This window comes from Jatropha curcas, chromosome 4 (genome assembly GCF_041381405.1).
Source record: "Jatropha curcas cultivar XTBG-Jc1 chromosome 4, XTBG_Jcur_1.0, whole genome shotgun sequence".
Classification (NCBI taxonomy): domain Eukaryota; kingdom Viridiplantae; phylum Streptophyta; class Magnoliopsida; order Malpighiales; family Euphorbiaceae; genus Jatropha; species Jatropha curcas.
Genome location: NC_143154.1, coordinates 377,527 through 399,145, shown reverse-complemented (window position 1 = coordinate 399,145; position 21,619 = coordinate 377,527). Strand labels below are relative to the sequence as shown.

General features: G+C 35.5%; 2 protein-coding genes across 2 annotated transcripts; one reads left to right on the top strand and one right to left on the bottom strand.

Moving 5' to 3' along the window:
• Positions 1–1,154: 1,154 nt before the first annotated feature.
• IRE1A (Endoribonuclease/protein kinase IRE1-like protein) lies at positions 1,155–7,773 on the bottom strand. The gene is made up of 7 exons (XM_012210026.4): positions 7,164–7,773; positions 6,268–6,508; positions 4,598–6,099; positions 2,791–2,963; positions 2,228–2,474; positions 1,759–2,062; positions 1,155–1,437 (listed from the first exon to the last, which is right to left on the bottom strand). Exons 1-7 carry the CDS (start codon positions 7,337–7,339, stop codon positions 1,294–1,296), a joined length of 2,787 nt encoding a protein of 928 aa, XP_012065416.1. The 5' UTR covers positions 7,340–7,773; the 3' UTR covers positions 1,155–1,293.
• Positions 7,774–12,435: 4,662 nt separating this feature from the next.
• LOC149496593 (uncharacterized) lies at positions 12,436–13,702 on the top strand. The gene is made up of 4 exons (XM_089720383.1): positions 12,436–12,516; positions 12,602–12,659; positions 12,801–13,071; positions 13,171–13,702. Exons 1-4 carry the CDS (start codon positions 12,436–12,438, stop codon positions 13,700–13,702), a joined length of 942 nt encoding a protein of 313 aa, XP_089576509.1.
• The last annotated feature ends 7,917 nt before the right edge of the window (positions 13,703–21,619 follow it).

Genomic DNA, 21,619 nt, shown 5'->3' with positions numbered 1-21,619 from the left:
GTTGGCTCTTCTGCAAGCTTAATGAGGCCTTCTGGTATATGTGAGTAAAAAAAAAAAAATGGTAACATTTGGCAGCTGTTTCTGGTTCTTCTCACAGGAATTTAATAAATTGATCTCTTCTGGTTTTAACAGTCATGTTTTCCAAGATGCTGGAAAAACATCCTTGGAAACTTTGTTTTGTAATCCTGAAATAGGAAAAAACAAAGAGGAAAAATTATTGCTTGGGGAGTACTGAAAGCAATCTTCTTCCCTGCAGAATCTGTACACAACTTTGTACACTTCGATGAACAGCTTCGGAAATCGACCAGCAAAATAGCTATCATATATCCTTCTGGAACTGGTCCAACAAGCTCCTGAAGTATTCATGCAAAATAAAACTTCATATCAACCATACTACATAAGTTTAAAGACAGACTAACAAAAAGAACACTATTTTCACTTGGGCATATAGTTATCCGTCAGTGCATGGAAATTTGCAAACGTTTTTAAAAAGGAGAATTGTCTGATAAGAGATGAAACAAAACTACAAAATTATGGAAGTTCGTTAGGATCAAATATGAGTTCACAGCTATCTGCCTATCAATGATATGCAGATACATTAGAAAGGAGAAGGTGAAGGAGACAATTTGATTTGTTTTTTTAAGAAAGATGATTCAAATTATATAAGATTCAAGAACTTTATTTGATTTGGGCAAAGACTCGTACTTTTTTTTTCTTATTTGGGAAACGGTATACACGGTTCTTGTGAATGCAAATTGTTTGCTTCCTCGCATTGGAGTATGACTTGAATTCAAAGTCATCCTCTCCTTTCTGCAGAAAATATTTGCAGACCTCTTGAATCAATTCATTTATGTGTCTTCACCTGCTCCTTTCCATTTTTGCTTAAGCATTTACTTTGTCTCTGCCGTTAGTCAGCAGCTATGATGCACGGAAACTCTCAACCATGGGTGTTTTCGAAACACCAGCTATGATGCACGGAAACTCTCAACCATGGGTGTTTTTGAAACACTGTTTCGGGGTTTCGAAAACGTTCTACATTTCTATGCAACACGGGTCAGCAATATAATTTTAATCTAAAAGTACAAATCCTAAGACGATTCTACGATAACATCTTACATATCAGGCTTCTGTCCGCTCTTCTTAATAAGCAAAAATAACAAGTAAAAGAGAATAATTATATTAATTAATAAACAGAGAAATATACACTAAGATTATTGCTGTATTTACAATTATATATACATAGCCCCAATGTCATCCATCACAATCACAGGAGTCAGAAGGGGCTAAAAGATTTCAAACACTGCTTGTAAAGTACTTCTGAAAGCAATCTTCTTCCCCGCAGAATCTGTACACAACTCTGTACACTTCCATCAACAGCTTTGGAAATCGACTAGCAAAATAGCCATCATATCCTTCTGGAACTGGTCCAACAAGCTCCTGTAAGTATCAATGCAAAAAATAGAACTTTTATACATAAGTTTAAATTACAAACTAACAATAAGAACTCTTTTCACTTGGGAATATAGTAATTCATCAGTGCATGGAAAAATTGAAAAGGTTCTTAAAAAGGAGAATTGTCTGACTGCAAAATTATGGGAGTTTGACGGATCAAATATGGGTTCAGAGCTATCTCAAGGGATCCCTTTTGTTCAATAATTTATCAGGTTTATCTTGCTTGCTTAATAATTGTATGTACATAGGCCTTGAAAAGCTCAAGCAACATATATTTTAATGTATTTGTAGGTTTGAGAAACGAACCTGAATTTCCTTGGGAAGTTCTCTATAATGATTCAACTTGTTTCGCAAGACGCGCAGCAAGTCCCGGACACTGTTGAACTTGTAACGCCTGTAATGACCAATGTTAGTGATAAAGGCAGGTTCCATCTTTTCATCCCATTTTCCACCAAGTGCAGTTGGTGCGGTACTCTCTAATGCTTTCAAGAGATCAGAAACATATTCCCTGTCTTCCAATTCTACGCGGTCACTAACATCACGAAGGAATGACAATCTCTTCTCAGAACTCCAAAACATTGGGTGGTGCAACACTTCCAATGCCTTTGGCCTTACAACATATCAAAGATAAATTAGCAACAAATACGATTAACCAGCCATAAATGATCTAACTTCTCATACTAGAGAGTTTCAACATAGCAGGCTAGCTGCAATGTTCACCATATGCTACAAATATCAACAGGGACAAAATTTGAAAATAAAATAATTATTTTACCTCAATTCAGGGTCAGGGTTTAATAGTCGGGAAATAAGATCCTCAGCTTCAGGAATATATTCTACTAAAGATAGATCCTTTTTGTTCTTGACAATATTGATATCACGTTCAAGACGATCACCAAAGGGATGTCTGCCACCAGTAATGCAGAAAAAGAGGACACAACCTAAACTAAACAAATCAACTCCACGTGTTTGGCGTCCATTAAGAAGCTGCTCTGGTGCTTGCCAACCAGAACTGCCACAACCTGCAATTGTGAAAAAAAAAAAAATCAGGTTGAAACAACTAATGACCAATTATGTTTACCAAATATAAGGATACAAAGTGCAAATGAAGTCCGTACTCCTTAGCCACCTATCTTATAATCATCCATTTCTATCCAGGTTTGACTTAATAACTCGCACTAACATACAAGGCTGCTGAACCTAGGATATTTAGGAGAAAAAACATTTGACAATATGATGGGCCATTGGCCCCAAGTGTAAATAGTAGTAACCAGAAACTAAGGGCATTAATAAACTACCTAGTTCAACAAAATAAAAAAATCAGTTAATACCACTTACCGGTTGCATGATAACCCAATGAAGACATGTCCCCAAGGAGGCGCTTGCTAATTCCCATATCAGAAAGCTTTGCACATAAAGATCTTTCCTTGAGTATTAATACATTTTGCGGCTTCAAGTCTCGATGAATTATACCCAGTTCGTGCAAATGTACAACCCCAGAAACCACATCCCTGCTTACAGATTAAAGATGCAAAAGATCAAGAAGATACTTAAGTGACCCCAAACAGTGCCTATGTCTATTAAACTTGAAAGAGAAATTAAAATTATGTCTCTGTGCCTTAAGTCTGTTTCCACATTGGCACCTTGGTTTTTCAACTAAAACAAATTGTGTTTCACTGTTACTTTTATATTACTTGTAATCACGATCCTAAAAACAACATTATCTTTTTGCAAGGGCAAATAAAACTATGATTGCTTTAAGGTCAAAATATTTGTAATGTAAACTTTTCTTAACTTTAGACAACATGGCATTTATTTATTCTATTCTCTTTAAGGAATTCCATTACGATTGAAGTTGAAGAAAAGACAGCGAGAAGCTCAAGAGACAAACTAACTTGCAAGAAACCACATAGGCGGTCAAGTGCTAGCAAGAAATACTACAAGAAGGTTTTGCTTAATTGATTCAATGGTAAAATTTAACACGGGCACTTTGCCTTGACTTATTTTCACATAGGTTACAGATGGGTTGAAGAGCCATAACTGGAAGCATTGAGGCATATATACTCTTATGGATTTCTCAACAACTTATTAGTAATTGAAAATACAATTAGTTGTGATTCTGAACCCTTAAGACATATTTGAGTAGTGTTGACCATCGTGAAAAAAACAAGATAAACATTAGCATGGAACCATCCGTGACCTTTAGGGTTGTAAATGAGCCAAGCCACTCAAAAGTTGCTTGAGACTTGGCTCAACAAAACCTTAATGAGTCAAGCTCGAACCTGCTTATCGAACTAAATAGCTGAGCTCCAGCTTTAAAATGAGATGTATTAATATCATGACAGAAGACAGCAAACTACTACAATGATACTACAAAGAAAAATGCACCGAAATATAAAATGAATGCAATTGAAATGCAAGTCAAAATTCAAACAAATAGATTTTTCTGATTATTTTCCCTGATTGCATAACAAATTGTCTGTATAATTCAGCTAGATAAAGATAGACTACAATGTATGAGAATCAGAATAGCTCCATCCATGATGTCCGTTTCCAGAAATATTAATTACTTGTTGAAGCAGAGAACAGATTTCTCAAATTTGAATAAAAAGTGGATAATAACTGAATCAAATGATGTTAATGTTATCTATTTAGACACAAACACCCAGCAATGTTTGACCTGAAGAGTAAAATAATCAAATAAGGTAGAAATCATGGACAATAGGAGATGGTCTTGTTCTTCTCTCTATAACAAATTGTCTGTATAATTCTGCTAGATAAAGATAGACTACAATGTATGAGAATCAGAATAGCTCCATCCATGACGTCCGCTTCCAGAAATATTAATTACTTGTTGAAGCAGAGAATAACTGAATCAAATGATTTTAATGTTATCTATTTAGACACAAACACCCAGCAATGTTTGACCTGAAGAGTAAAATAATCAAATGTACACTAGGAGATGGTCTCTCTCTCTCTCTCTCTCTCTCTCTCTCGCGGCTCGAAAACAGCAAAAGCACAGGAAGATTTTTGACATAGCTCATCAATGCTAATAGAAGAGATGACGGACTCTCTCTCTCTCTCTCTCTCTCCCCCTCTTTCTTGGCTCGAAAACAGCAAAAGCATAGGAAGATTTTTGGCATACCTCATCAATGCTAATAGAAGAGATGATGGATAACCGTTTGACTTCCACAAATTAAAGTCTTGTACTGTAACTTTCACTTTATCCAACCGATGTTTATACTCAATTGCAGCTGTAGTAGCTTGGTTCTCACTGAAGATTCGGTTTAATGAGGAATCACAGTGTATCTGAACCAAATCATCTAAACTGCATGTACAACGCTCCAAAGCAAGGTAGACAAAATCTTTATCATACTCCACCCCATACCATCGAACGATATTTGGATGCCTGTCTGATGCAATAAGATTCTGAATTTCTTTGAAAGCCACATCATGATGAGCTTGAACCAAACGTTTCACTGCAACAGATCGACCTTCATATATACCTTCAAGGACAATGGTACCATTGCTTCCCTTAGCAATTTCTGAATTTGATGCAAATAATTTACCAATTCTACGTCCATCAACACCACCATCAACAAGTTTATTAAGGTCCAACACTGTTTTGTCATTGCCATCACCAAGTTCAGATCCATCCCCATTTTCACATGACACATCTGAATCCTTTGCCTCAACATAGCCATCTTTTTTTCCTGACTTCCTGTTTTTCTTCTTTTTGGTAGATGAAGCTTTTAAACTACTACTAGTTGACAGCCCTTCTGCAACAACCTTTTCTTTATCCACTAGATTGTGGGGATAGAAGATAAAGCACAACAAAATGATGGCTATAAAAAAAATGAATGATAGTTTTCTTGACAGTTTAATGATGATGCTTATCAATTCTTCATAATGGAATCTTGTATCACGCACATCAACTGCTCCAGAATCATAAGGCACAGCAAGCATTCTTTCACTATCACCATTGGGCTGAAAACTTGACAGTTTTCTGACTTTAGATTCCAAGGGGAGCATCGAATTTGGAGCAGACCCCGAAAGTATCCTTCTTTCTTGATAATCCTCCACTGACTTGTCAACACCAGGCTGTGAAGGAAGCATTACATTTGGAGCTGGCAATGGAAGCTTCTCATCACCATGAGAAGCCCGAGAAGACAACTGTGGCTTACCCTGCCTTCTAACCGCCATTCTTCTAGACTGACATGAGAAAGGCAAATCAAAATCACTTCCAATTTCAGAACCAAGTTTATTGGCAGAGTTCAGTACAGCTGCTGTATCTTTACAAAGAAAAGAAGCCTCAATCATGGCTGCATTCATATTCCAAGAAACTGTGTCTGAATTTGGACCAAAAGTTTGCAATGCATAATCTGTCCTTGTGATGTATACGACTTGAGCAGCAGAACCAGGCGTTACTAAATTCTCATTATTTTTGTTGTCATCATACATAGCACTCCCTTGATCATTCCTTTGCAATATGGATGGAGAAGCAAGAGACTTATAAGTGCGGATAAGTTTTCCAGTTTTGGCCTCAACCACAAACACTGCAGTTGTCTTAGATCCAAGTATAACTGTTCCATCCTCTGATATGTGTGGGGTAATTTGGATGAAGTCTTCAATATTAATTGGAAGTCTCTGTTAGGGCAATAGTTTATCAATGGTTAAGATGCAAGCAAGTAATTATAGAAAAAAGATTAAATGTTAAGAAACAACATAAAAATGGCAGCATATCCTTTGCATAAAAAAACATCATCAAATAATCATAAAAAATGTTCCATTCATAAATGTGCTTCTTAGACATACCACCCCACTAGTGTGTTTTGCATGTGCATACAGTTGCCAGTCATCTCCATAATCTACAAAGAATCCAGTACTTGGTCCAGATGCATTTTCATTATCACTATCTTCATTAAATGGAGTTTGATATGATGAGTGTATTGGTGCTCCAGATGAAAATGACCAAAGCACTCTCCCAGAGATAGTATCCTCAAAATAAATTGTACCGTTTAGGAGAGCAACTAATTCTGTTGAATCTTCAACGTGTCTGCATTAAAAAGGAACCATACGATAAAGCAATATGACTAATTACACAATCTGAACTGAACAGCTAATAAAATTCTCTAAACAGCCAAATTGAAGTTAAATATTATAGAAAATTATATGCACATAAATACCAGAAATTATACCAGGTGGGGAATGTTAGTAAAAACCAATCTGGAGAAGGCATGATCAAGTTCTCAAGGTTAGAATAACTCAGGATTCTATAAGGCTGATCATTTTGTAAGTATATCTCTTAGGCCATCACAAAATAACTTTAAGGCAGGTCTAATACAAATATAAAAGCAAAAATCAACAAGCAATAGGATTCAGCAAGGCCCATGGTTCCAGAAGAAATGGAATATACAACTAGCAATTCATCTGAACTGAAATTTAGTAGAAATTAAACAATCTGTAGGGAAAACTCATAAAAATGGGAAATTTTATAAATAAACTACAGCAAATTGCCAAAAATCTCCCAAAAACAAGGCTGATGTTTCAAAATTCAACTACCTACGTTACAAAACCCCCAAAAATTACACATTTTTTTATCAAAAGAATACAAATATTAATAGAATTATTGATAGAGTAAAGAAAAATCAATAGAATCATAAACCAAAATTAAAAATTTAAACAACACGAAAAAAGGCACCGAAACTCACGAGAATGATTTTAGAGACCGAGCTCCAGCTCGAGTTGGAGCATTGAAATCAACCCATCGAGAACTCGAATGCACTATCTCCGTACTCCCAGAGTTCAATCCATCGCCGAATGAGCTGAAAACCCCCAAAATTAACAGTAACAACAAGCAGAAAAAACGGAAAAAATAGAGTTTCATTTCATTTATTGAAGAAATAAGTGAATGCTTGGGATTAGCCGATAAATAGATAATATAAAGGTAGGATTTTTCGTTTTTTGGTTGGAAGAGTCGTGCTGGTTTGTTTTCTTGAGGCAAACTGGCAAAGGCAAGAGAGAAATAGAGAGATTCCCAATGCTTAATGGAAATCCAAAAGGCGCAAAACAAGCATTCAGTTGAAGATTCGAAGCTTCTCAGAACCCTGCAATCTTCGGATCGTCCACCAAGTTGGGTTTTTTTTCTTTTTTTTCCGTTCTTCTGAAACTTCGGTCTTCGTCAACATTAGTATATCTTCAACAATTTTACGTGAGGGAATTAACTAAAGTTAAATTATTGTCTTATTCCTGAAATTTAAACCCATTAAGATTTAAGAATTTGTTGGTGTTTTTGGGATTTGTTATCTATAATTTTAATATTGGGGTTAGATTGAATATTTAACTCATTATAGCCTAACTTATATATTTTGTATAATTAATTAATTAATTAATTATAAAAGAGGGAAGAAAATAATGGAGGTTGTGGTAAATTTCTACAACGAATTCAATAAATCAAAATCAACTCAATTAATAAGAATTTATGATGTAAGAACAGTTAATAAGAGTCATTTATCTATTGCCTAGGGCATGTGAGAGAGTCTTCCTGAGTGCAAGTGTCCTTTTGCTTTTGTATCTATGGCAGCAGCTACGCACAATGAGATGAACGATATTTCGATTGCATCTCGATGTCTTTCAAATGATGAGGAATCTGAAATGGACCTCCAATAGAATGAGCAAATGCAGCAAGCTAAGCCAGACTATTCTTTACGTTTATTGGGAGGTTACTGACTGATAAAAAATTTAACATTGAGGCCATGAAAAGTTCCTTTGCAAATCTGTGTAGACCAGGGCGTGGAATTCGTATTAGTGAACTAGACCCCAAGGTGTTTTTGTTCTAGTTCTTCCATAGGGTGGATCTTGTTAGGATTTGGAATGATGGACCGTGGACTTTTAATAATCATTTACTCGTGCTTGAGAAGATAAAGGAGGAAGCGGATCCTAGAGATGTCCCATTATTTTTCTCTTCTTTTTGGGTCCAAGTTCACGACCTTCCATTGGGCTATATGTCTGAAACGGTAGCGTGAAAGTTCGGAAACTTCATTAGGGAGTTTTGTGATTGTGATATGAAAAACAACAACATAGTTTTTTGGCGATTCCAAATGTGTATTCGTGTTAGGATTGATGTTTGGAAGCCTTTAAAACAATGGAAAAAGATTAAGACAGTTGATGGAAGCTCTAAAACTGTTAATTTTAAATATGAACGATTGCTGGTTTTTTGTTTTTTATGTGGATGTTTGGGGCATAATGAGACCTTTTGTGATAAGCTGTTCCACTTGCTGGAAGGACATGTTGATTATGGATGGGGACAGTGGCTTAGGGCGGCGACTCGACAAAACTTGGTTTCAAAGAATGATTTGCGATGGTTTCGGGATGCTCAAGGTAATCAGTTGCGTCCTAAGGGAGGAAGCTAGAAGAGCCCTACTGAAAAAGGTGAGCAACTTATCAGAGACATGTTGGCATCAATCTTGGAGTGCCAAAATTCTCAAATTATGACTGGGGGCAGGAAAAGGAACCGGTAACAAAAGTTGTAATGGGCTCGAGTTTGGAGGCTAATATTAGGCCTAACCAAACTGAATTGGAGGATCTAGAGGTGCAGTTTTTGGAGGGTAAGAAAAGGGCTCGCTTGGCCCATCCTGTTACAAGCAATCCTTCTTCTAGCAGTACTATTAACTCGGGAATTCCTAGTACAAAGGCAGTAATGGACGAGCAGATTAAGGAACAAGTATCATGGAATAGAGCAGTGCAGTGCAGGTCTGCCGCTAGCCATGAATTGCCTCAGTTGGAACTGTCGAGGTCTTGGCAATAGCCGCGCAGTTCTCATTTTAAAAGAGCTTTTACGCTCTCATAGGCAGAGTATTGTGTTTTTGTATTAAGCTTTGGTTAGTCAGGGTACGATGGCTGAGGTTCTTTGTAAAGTTGGCTTGTGACATCCTACTGAATCGAGTCGTTGCATTTAGCGAGTCGAGTCGAGTCGAGTTGAAACGAACCAGAACCCGGTTCGAGCCATAAAAATTAAATAAATCAAAGACTTGGACTTAATTGAATGAAACATAAAGATGTAGACTCAATTGCAATAAAAGTATAAGGATTAGGACCTAATTGAAATAAAGTATAAAGTTTAGGTATTAAATGGTAAAATATTGAAAATTTAGGTACTATTTAGTAATTTTATAACATACTAGAAGATATATTTGGAGGTTACTCGAAAATTCCATTCACTTTACCTTCTCCCTCTTCACTTTTGTCTTCTTCCTTCACTTTACCTTCTCCATCTTCTCCTAAATCTTCCTCCATTTTCTACCTTAATATTCAACATTTCAAGCATTAAATTCAACCTATGACTTTATCCAAGTAAGTTGAATTTCTTGAATTTCATAATTTAGTGAGATTTTGGATGATTAATAAGATGTTATTATGTATAGGAGAGGTGAGCTCAAAGTGAAAAGAGAAAGGAAGCTAAGAAAAAGGTTGAAAGCTTTTTGGTTGAAGGTTTGATATCTCTTTTAGTTTAATAAATTTTCTTGCATGAGAATATGTGTAGTGTGATGATAGTGATAAGATATGTTGCTGAATGTTGAGTAATAGGTTTGAGAACGTTGATTAAGCATGGGATGCATTGAATAAATGAATTGGATATTTGATTTCATGCTGAAACAGGTTTGTTGGACAACTGACCAGTAACTTCAACCTAAATTTGAACTTGTTTACTGATGAAATAGGAAGTGGTATAGAAGAGTTATTTGTTCCTTTATGTTTTAGCTGTCTATGAGCTTTGGAATCACCTAAATTGGACTTATACATTGAAAGATATGCCCAAAATAGTACAAACTGTGCAGGCTGGAAATCAAAATCTAGGCGGACTGGAAGGTGCTACTTTAGCTCAATATTTGACTACTTTACCAACATAATTCAAAGATGTCATAGAAGCAATATTTGTACCCTAATGTGTTATCTAACCATAGAATTTAGAATCACCTAAATTTGCCTTATAAATTGAGAGATATGACCAAAATGGTACAAACAGTGTAGGCTGGAAACCAACAGCTGGGCAGACTAGAAGTTACTAATTTAATTCAATATTTGACTACTTTGCCAACATATTTCAAAAAGGTGGTAGAAGACATATTTGTACCCTAATGTATTAGATAACCACAGAATTTAGAATCACCTAAATTGGCATTATAAATTGAGAGATATGAACAAAATGGTACAAACTGTGCAGGCTGGAAACCAACAGCTGGGCAGACTGGAAGTTGCTACTTTAATTCAATATTTGACTACTTTACCAACATATTTCAAAGAGGTGATAGAAGACATATTTGTACCCTAATGTGTTAGCTAACCATAGACTTTAGAATGACCTAAATTGGACTTAAGAAGAAAGAGTTATGCTAGAATTTGTGAAACATGTACAGACTGCCCTGGCAGATTTTAAGGCTACATTAGAAATGCTGTTGGAATACATATGTAGATTCATTCAGCCTAAGATTAGTACTTAAATTAAAATAAAAAATTTCCTTAATTCGAATGTTCTAAACTAAGATACATAAAGATTAGTAAGAGTTGCGTCGCGGGTGCAATAGTTAGATTAATTTCATGCAAGTTCCTTTACAAGTTATCAATTGTTTGCAATATTACTCATTTGATATTACTTATAGTTGTTTATTGTAACATCCCAGGCTCTACCGAGATATTGTCCGCTTTGGGCCCCAGGCCCGCACAGTTTTGTTCCTGGGCCAGGGAACCACCTCCTAGCCCAAAATGCGTCTCGGGAACTCAAGGCCTGTCACACCTTATGTACATCACTTCCACCTTGTGCTTAGCCGATGTGGGATTTCGCCTAAGGTGCAGTCCCTGACATACACCCCCCCTTAGGGACTCAGCGTCCTCGCTGAGGTTTGCCCCACCACCAGCCATAGGGACAAGGCTTGGCTCTGATACCAAGTTTGTAACATCCCAGGCTCTACCGAGATATTGTCCGCTTTGGGCCCCAGGCCCGCACGATTTTGTTCCTGGGCCAGGGAACCACCTCCTAGCCCAAAACGCGTCTCGGGAACTCAAGGCCTGTCACACCTTATGTACATCACTTCCACCTTGTGCTTAGCCGATGTGATATTTCGCCTAAGGTGCAGTCCCTGACATTTATGAAATCCTTTTAAAGCATGAAACAGGTTAGCGATGTATAGAATGAGACAGCATACAAGTAAACAGTATGGTTTATGCATTTTATAAATAATACAGATAATATGCTCCACTAAGGTTAGGTAGAAACCACGTAGATAAGGCTATGTCGCGACATAAGATAGCAGATCTGCGTCCCATACAGTTTGGTACTCAGGCTACAGGCCGTTGAGTGGATATGATTTATATACGGGTCATAGCAGCCCAGCCATACAGTATTCATCCAGTTTCATACAGTCGTTCTTATCACTTTGGTTTCACTATAACCTTATGGAGCCATACAGTTATGAAATTGTGTTATTTATAAATTATACGATGTTTAATAAAAATTGTATAATTCATACAGCATAATGAACAATAGGTAAGACCATGAAAGTATAATGATATGTGTGCTTACATGCTTATTTATTTAATTCTTATTAAGTTGAGATATCCACTAAGCTTTATTTGCTCAGCGAGTTACCTATTTTAACTCGCAGGTTTTGGGTCTGGACTGTAGAGAGTCATCTTTACAACTGCTGCAGTTCATCTTTTTAAGACCTAGTCTTCAGGGTAACTACTTATTTTGATATTTTGGTTCTGTGGCATGTACCGGGCACATCATTGGGCCCATTTCATTTTGAAAAATAGTGTAATGTCTTGTATATATTAAATAAATGTCTGTATATAAATGATGTATAAAGCAATAGCATGACATCATATTTAGCGTACAAGATGATATCAGCATGATAGGATATAGGTTCAACCAGATTGTAGCGTCTCGGCTCAGTTCATTCGGGTTCACGGGTGGACCGGGAAGGGATGTTACATGGCTTTGATTCTTATCTTGTGGTTGATGCTAGAGGTCATTCTAGAGGTTTGGCTTTATTATGGAATAGTGAGGTTGATGTTAGGGTGGTTGGCTATGATGATTGCTTTATTAATGTTCATATCTTTTATAATAATATGGCTATTTGGTGCTTTATAGGCTTTTATAGGCATGTTGATAGGAGCAGAAGGCACAAAACATAACATCTTTTACACAGGTTAGCTAGTCTATCTTCTCTTATATGGCTTTGCATAGGAGATTTTAATGAATTATTATATGAGACGGATAAAAAAGGAGGCTTGCCTATTCATGGTCCTTCTCTTAGAAATTTTTGACTCTATTGATGCTTATAACTTAGTTGAAATTCCTATAGTGGGGTATCGGTTCACTTGGTGTAATGGCAGGGGTGATGATCATATCGAGGAGAGAATTGTTCTTGCCTTTGCTACTAGCGAGTGGTTGGATCGATTCCCTGGTGGTTGGCTGCAGAATCTAGTGACTTTAACCTCAGATCATTCTTCGATCCTTATGTGCCTTTCAGATTTACAAAACGGTCGCCATTACAAGGGTTTTAAATTTGAGAATGCTTGGTTGAGGGAACCTGCCATTCATGATGTTGTCACTCACGGGTGGGCTCTGGATTTCGATTTGCATATTCTGGGTAAAATTAAAAATTATGGTCGACAGTTGAAGGACTAGGATAGTGCGCTGTGATTGCGATTCCAAAGAGATATCACCATTTTGAAGCGTAAAATTGCTGAAACTCGAGAATTGGATGATGCTCACTCTCTTGCCTGTTGCTCTCAATACAAGACTGAGTTAGATAATCTCCTTCAGCAGGAAGAAATTTTTTGGCATCAGCGTGCGAAGCCCTTGTGGCTTCATTGTGGAGACACAAATGCAAGGTTTTTTCATGCAGCGGCTTCAGCGGGTAGACGTATGAATCATGTTGCTGGGCTTTATAATGTGGATAATATTTATTGTGAATCTCAAATGCCGATGGGTAATGTGGTAGTTGATTATTTTTCTAATTTATTTGCAGCTTGTCCTACTGATTATGATCCAATTATCCGTCTTATTGAGCCTATGGTATCCCGTATGGACAACGACCTACTACTTACAAATTTTACGGATGAGGAGATTGAACGAGCCCTTTTTGAGATGCACTCGGATAAGGCTCCGTGTCATGGTCCTGCCCTGGTTAGTATTGTCCGCTTTGGGGCCTTCCGTACGAGTACCCCTCACGGCTTTGTCCCTTGAGTGTCCCAAACCTGGGGTGCCACCCAAAAGCGCGCTAACCAGTTCAGATACCACCCCTCTTATGTACAGTCTGAACACCCTGTGCGTAGCCGATGTGGGATTCGCCTAAGGTGTAGTGCCCCAAACCTGGGATGTCACATACACCCCCCCTTAGGGACTCAGCGTCCTCGCTGAGGTTTGCCCCACCACCGGCCAGAGGGACAAGGCTCTGGCTCTGATACCAATTGTCATGGTCCTGCCCTGGTTAGTATTGTCCGCTTTAGGGCCTTCCGTACGAGTACCCCTCACGGGTTTGTCCCTTGAGTGTCCCAAACCTGGGGTGCCACCCAAAAGCGCGCTAACCAGTTCAGATACCACCCCTCTTATGTACAGTCTGAACACCCTGTGCGTAGCCGATGTGGGATTCGCCTAAGGTGTAGTGCCCCAAACCTGGGATGTCACACTCCGAGCCTCGATGGTATGAACCCTTGTTTCTTTCAAAAGTTTTGGCAAATTGTTAGTGGTGATGTAATCAGATCCTGTAAAGAGTGGCTTAACTCTGGCTCTTTTCCTGAATCGCTTAATGATACTGTGATCACTCTTATTCCAAAAATTGATGAGCCCCCAGTATGTACAAGATTTTAGGCCTATATCCCTTTGTAATTATAAAATTGTTGCAAAAGTTTTGGCTAATAGACTCAAGCAGGTTTTAGATAAGGTGATTTCCAACACCCAATCTGCTTTTGTTCCGGATAGACAAATTACAAATAATGTTTGTGGCTTTTGAGCCTATTCATTTTATGAAATGTAAATTGACTGATAAGAAAGGATTAGCTGCTTTGAAGATAGATATTAGTAAGGCCTATGATTAGGGTTGAGCATTCGATCGGTTCAGTCGGTTTTGATCTGATTCACCAATCGAACCGATCAAATTGAAATTGAAGTTAATTGTGCAGAAATCAAAATGAACCAAACTGATATTGGAACCAATTTCAACCAAACCATAGTGACTGAAATCACCGAATAAATTGATTAAACCGAATCAATTGAAAAGATGAAAATAAAAACAAACATAATACAATCAAGTGTAAATGAAGCTACTGCACCTGTTTGACAAATATTTTAATCAAAATAAAATAATACAACTAAAGGAATAAAATTGTATCACATAAAGAAACAAAATAATGCATCAAAATAAAATGGGATCACTAAAAAAACACAAACATCCAAATCCAAAAAATTTTTTTAACACTTTTACAAACATTCTAATACAAATATAATTCTGCAGCAAATACATTTACTAACTCCAACATCCTTATCCAAATACTAACTCCAACATCCAAATCAAAATATAAAAACTAACTTCAATATCCAAATTGATATCTGAAAACATCAACAAAAATAATCCTGCAACAATATATTGAGGCTACATAAATAAACAAAAAATAGATTAATATGAAACCTAAATCATATTAGCTAGAAGAATTCCTTTAATTTGTAATGAGTTGAATAAATAGTAAATAACACCTAAAAACATTAGCAAAGATTTTAGGAAAAATATTTTACAAATCCACCGCAGCTTCTATGCAAATGCCTTGTAAATCTATAAAAGAGCCGATAACATATTAATAAATACAACTGTGAGATATAAGTGCAAGAGTAATAACAAACAAGTTGAAAATTCCTTACCCTTCTCTAACTTTTCAAGATTATCTAAGTCTTCTTCGATAGAAATAGGACGGTTTGATGTTTGAAGTCGATCTTGGGTGCGCAATAATGCTTGAACTATTTTTGGAGTCAACGAACTTCAAAATGCATCTAGCACTCGACCTCTAGTACTAAAAGAAGACTCAGAAGCAACAGTAGAAATAGAAATTGCGAGCACTTCACAAGCTACTTGTGAGAGTATAGAAAATCTAGCACTGTTATTCTTCTACCACACTAAGATATCAAACCCCTCTGAACTCACTTCAATTTCTACAATCAAATACTTATCAACTTCTGATCTATGCATTTTTCCACCCAAAGAATTCATCATAAATTGTTTGTATTCAGATTCTATACTCATTTTTCACTTTCAAAGATGGATGACTTTCACTTGTTTCTATCTCATTATTGTTATCAACTGTCTCAATTGGTGTGCTTGAAGTTTCACGTGCAAGTGTTTTCTTATATTCATTGTATAAAGTGTATAAAAGCTCTTTCACATCCTTCCCAAACTTTACACCCGATTCCTCCTCATACATTTTGCAAGTAGAAAATTGCACCCAATCTAATTTATACCTCGTATCAACAATTGGAGCAATGAATATGAATTTATTCATTTTCTTTGGATCTCTCCAATACTTGTCAAAAATTTTTTATCATTCTAATTGCCACACCACTCATTCTTTATCAAAACTAGATATCCACTCCTTTAACAGATGATAAACCAAATAAATTTCATGGAAAAATAATATAAAGATCTTGAAATTTTCAAAGTAAGATTATAAAAATCTTATAAAAAAAGTCATCATCCTCCTAATATTTTCCCAATCTTCTTTTTTTGGAGCCCCATTCAACCCATCACAAATTAGATCAATTTTAAAAAAAGGATCTTGATCTTCAAATCTCTCAAGAGCTTTTTCAAAATTTTCAGCAACTTATAATATTAGGCAGGTCGAATCCCACATTGTAGGAACATCTAGGCATAACAAAGATTTACTTTCAATTTTTTCAATTTCTATACATTCTTTGAATATCCTCAACCTTAATGGAGATTGTCGCACGTAATGCACATCCTCTCTAATTTTTTTAACTGACCCACCAATATCCTTCAAGCCATCAACAAAAATCAAATTTATGATGTGTGCAACACATCTCATGTGAATCAAATTGCCACTTAAAATGCGTGAACCCCAATTAATTACTTTATCCTTCATTTATGAAATAGCTACATCATTTGAGCATTCATTATCTAAAGTAATGGTGGTTACTTCATCAATGCCCCAATCCATTAAGCGTCTTTCAATCTCTCTACCAATCTCTCTACCCTTATAACTAACAGTTGGTATAAAATTTAAAATCTTTTTATGCAATACCCAATCATTATCAATAAAATGAATGGTAAAACACATATAATTGATCCTTTGTATAGAAGTCCAAATATCAGTGGTAAGACAAAACTTTTGATTATTGCTTTGCAAGATGGATCTCAAACGAGCTTTTTCATTCACATAAAGATCAAAGCAATCACGTGACACTATCCACCTCGATGGAATCTGGAATCGAGGACAACATATAGACATAAATCGTCTAAAACCCTTATGTTGGACAAATTTAAAAGGCAATTCATCACCAATGATCATAAAAATTAAGGTGTTTCTTGTTGCTTCTTGATCAAATTTTCAAGTACTAAGAGTGCCAATCGGTTGAAAATTCAATTGTGTTTGTCTTGATTCTACACTAGAAGGAATTCTCTTGCATGCATTGATGTGATTTTTAAGTGCGGTAGTGACATTTCTTCTAGAATCACAATAAAATTCCTCACTATGATGGTTGCACTTGCCTTTAACGTCCCCTTTTGCATCTTTTAATTTGGAGAAGTGATCCCACACATCTGATCTTGGAGCTATTGCTCTTCGCTTTCCTCTTGCAGTAGTTACTGTTGTATCTTGAGGTTGCGAACTTCCATCATCAACATGCATTGTACTAGGTGTTTCATCTTGACAAGACATCTTGACAATAAATTTATAATTAGTCTTAAAATCAATATTTCATAAATTTAAAGTTGAACATGTACATAATTAATAAGTTTTTTAAATTAACTATAGTCTATAATTAATAATTGAGAGTAGAGCCAATCAAGCATATGGAAAAGTAAGTATTAGTAAGTTTATTCTATCAATTACTTAGCAAGTTTTTATAATATCTAAAGAATTAAATAGAAATAAAAATTACTCTCTTATATTATATTAATAATGAAGAATTAAATAGAAATAAAAATTACTCTCTTTCACACACAATTAATGCTTGGAATGGGTAGATGAATATGTAGTTGCACTTACATTTCTAAAAAAACAAAAAACTGTCCAATAAGAAAACATTATTACTTTGGATGTCTAAACTGTCCAATGAAAAACTATCCACGAAAAAATTGTCCAACAAAAAACTGTCCGTAATAATTCATGTAGATGTATAATAATATTGAGATATAGTATATAGAATGAGAATAAAGGCAAAATGAACATGGAAAGAAATGTAACCATCTCAAATTTCACATAAACAATGTAACCAACAAACAACCATTGAGTAGTGCATGTTGATTGACAAAAAATGATGACGGTAATAGTTATAGATATGGTTTTGCAATTGCAGCAGAGTATACAAAAGAGTCATGTGGTTCGGTCTTCTTTTGTTGGGTGCTTATATAATTTCTTTAAAGCTTCATAGAAGAGTCAACTTTTGTAAATGAGTTAGTAAAAAAGGAAATTTATTTTCTTGTCTAATATTTTATTTTTTTCCATTTCTTGATTCAGGTTATGCTTACAAAAGGCCCTAGTGCATTTTATAAGGAGTAAGTTTCTTTCTGGACCTTTATGAGTAGTGCTTTTTTATTAGATTCATAGAATCAAAGAAGTTCCCAGGTATGAAATCAACTCTATTAATTAAAAACAAAAATGCAATTCATCGATCGTGTAAAGAAAAAAAATTAATTTATTATAAGATAAATGTATGAAATCCACAAATTTAAGATTTGCAAAATAAAATTAACAAAATAGAAAATATATAAATTAATGCAAAGAAGAAACATGGATTGATTTATCAAGAAATCATAGATTGATTTTGAAATTACCTCGTTCAAGCAGCCACAAAGAATTGAGCCAGTGAGAGAAGCTTTGAGTAGTTGTTTAGTGAGAGAGGCGTCTTCTTGTACTCTTGTTAGGGAGGGAGAGTGGTTTTAGTCTACTGTCATTTGCAGCATAAAGAAGGAAGAGGGCTGAGATGCAGCATGAGGAAGAAAAGAAAAGAGCGATGAAAAGAGAGAGGGAGAGAGAATCAGTTTTAGGGTTCCATGTAGACTTTTTTTAAGCTGTCGGTTTAGTCGGTTCATCCAATTATTAGTGACTCTTACCGAACCATGAACCGCTAATAAAAAAACACTATTTAATATATGCTGAACCGAACCGGTGAAACCGACTAATTGAACCGATCAAATTGAACATTGTCGGTTCAGTCGGATATTTTGCTCTCCTCTACCTATGATAGGGTTGACTGGGGTTTTATTAAAGTCATAATGCTTAAGATGGGGTTTGCTAGTTGCTGGGTTGATTTGATTATATTATGTCTTTCAACTGTCCGTTATATGATTAAGCTGAATGGTGCTGAGTATGGTTTTGTTATTCCTCAGTATGGTCTCCATCAAGGTGACCCCTTATCGCCTTATCTCTCCCTTATTTGTGCTGAAGGTCTATCAGTTTTATTTCGATAAGCAAAAGTTGCAGGTGACATTCATGGTTGTAAAATTAAGAGCGGGATCCTGAGTGTTTCCCATCTCTTATTTGCAGATGACAGTTTTCTCTTTTTTCAAGCTTCAATGCAGGAAGGAACCTGTGTAAAACAAATTTTAGAAACTTATGAGAAGGCTTTGAGATAATCAGTGAATTTTCAGAAGTCAGGTATTTTCTTTAGTCCTAATGTCTCGAGCGATTTAAGGAATTCTATTTCTAATATCCTTAATGTGCATACCCCTCTTAATCATAATCATTATCTAAGGCTTCCTTCTCTGATTGGTCGAAATAAAAAAGAGGTTTTTAGTTTTATTCGTGATCGAATGTGGAAAAGAATTAATAGCTGGAGTGGTCAATTTCTATCGAAAGCTAGTAAAGAGGTTCTTATTAAGTCAATTGCTCAATCTATTCCTATGTACTGTATGAGTGTGTTTCTTATTATGGTATCGACTTGTACGGAACTGGAACAAATGCTTAACTCTTTCTGGTGGGGATCTAAAAGGGATGAACAGAGAAATATCCATTGGCTGGCATGGGAGAGAATATGTAGTAGTAAACAGAATGGAGGTTTGGGTTTCCGTCATTTCCAAAGCTTCAATTTGGCACTCATAGGGAAGCAAGATTGCAGAATTTTAACCGATCGACCAAATGTACCATGCAAGAGTGATAAAATCCTCAAGTATAGGCTTACAAAGGACAATCAAAGAATACTCAGACCAGTCACAAAACAAATAAGTATCGACCCCCAGAAAAGAGAAAACCTGATTGAACTCAACATAAAACAGCATAGTCACAAAAAAATAAAGCATGAAGGACCAACTCCATTAGGATATTTTTATAGTTTAGACTATTTCATAATTATATACATTTTTTTTTAAATTTGTGCTTTCGAGATCAATAGGCCAAGCAAAGTGCGGTTTTGGAATCAAACTTTTTACAACAATACAAGGCTGAGGCTGCAAAGTGCGCTTTTGGAATCAAATTTTTTTCAACAATAAGTTGAGGCGGCTTACTTTTCAAGTCAACAAGTTGTTGATTATTATTTAATAATATAATTTAATATTATTATTTAATTTTATACTAAAAATTATTTTGATTACGTAGATTATTATGGTTGTTGCTTAGGGTTTACCAAAGGTGTCATTTTTTTTTTCATTATATCCTCCAAGTTTTGGACATTTTTTTTTCCATTTTTTTATTTGAATAAGGGAAAATTATTATTTCGTCCTTGAGGTTTGCCATAATTATTTAAATAGTCTTCGACATTTATACATATATTTATAACGTCCTTGAAGTTTGCCATCGTCATATTAATTGGTTCTTCCATAAAAAAAATACACTTTTTCCGTTAATTTTGAGAGAAAAAGACAAAATTATCATTTGGAAAAATAATTATTTCGTCCCTGAGATTTGCCATAATTATTAAGTAGTCCCCGACATTTATACAAATATTTATAATGTCCCTGAGGTTTACTTCCGTCATATTAATTGGTCATTCCATAAAAAAATACACTTTTTCCGTTAATTTTGAGTGGAAAAGACGAAATTATCTTTTATAAGTTTTCATTGACATTATTGTCAATTCCTTTCCTCTAAAATACCTAAAACTCAAATTTTCACCATCTTCCTCAACCCAACGCGGTCTTCATTGCCACCACAGTGTCTCTGTCAAGTATCATCTCCATAACTAGATCACCAACAAAACTAAAAGGGAAAATAATTATTTCGTTGCTGAGGGTTGCCATAATTATTTAAGTAGTCCCCACCATTTATACAAATATTTATAACGTCCCTGAGGTTACTTCCGTCATATTACTTGATCTTTCCGTCCAAAAAACACACTTTTGCTGTTAATTTTTAATAGAATGACCAAACTACCCTAAATTCTCTAATCAAGGAGAGAGAGATAAATGGATGAAGGGTGATGATGGCTTGATTGAGTTTGGATGTTGGATTTTAGTTTTGGTAGTGATCTGGTTATGGAGATGATAGTTTTCATTGACACGGTGGTGACAATGAAGACCGCTTTGGGTTGAGGAAGATGGTGAAAATGTGAGTTTTAGGTATTTTAGAGGAAAAAGATTAATAATAATGTCAATGAAAACTTTAAAAGGATAATTTCGTCTTTTCCACTCAAAATTAACGGAAAAAGTGTATTTTTTTTTTTATGGAAGGACCAGTTAATATGACGGAAGTAAACCTCAGTGACGTTATAAATGTTTATATAAATGTCGAGGACTACTTAATAATTATGGCAAATCTCAGGGATGAAATAATTATTTTTCCAAAGGAAAATTTCGTTTTTTCTTTTTAAAATTAACGGAAAAAGTGTATTTTTTTTTACAGAAAGACCAATTAATATGACGGTGGCAAACCTCAGAAATGTTATAAATATATATATAAATATCAGAGACTATTTAAATAATTATGACAAACATCAGGGACGAAA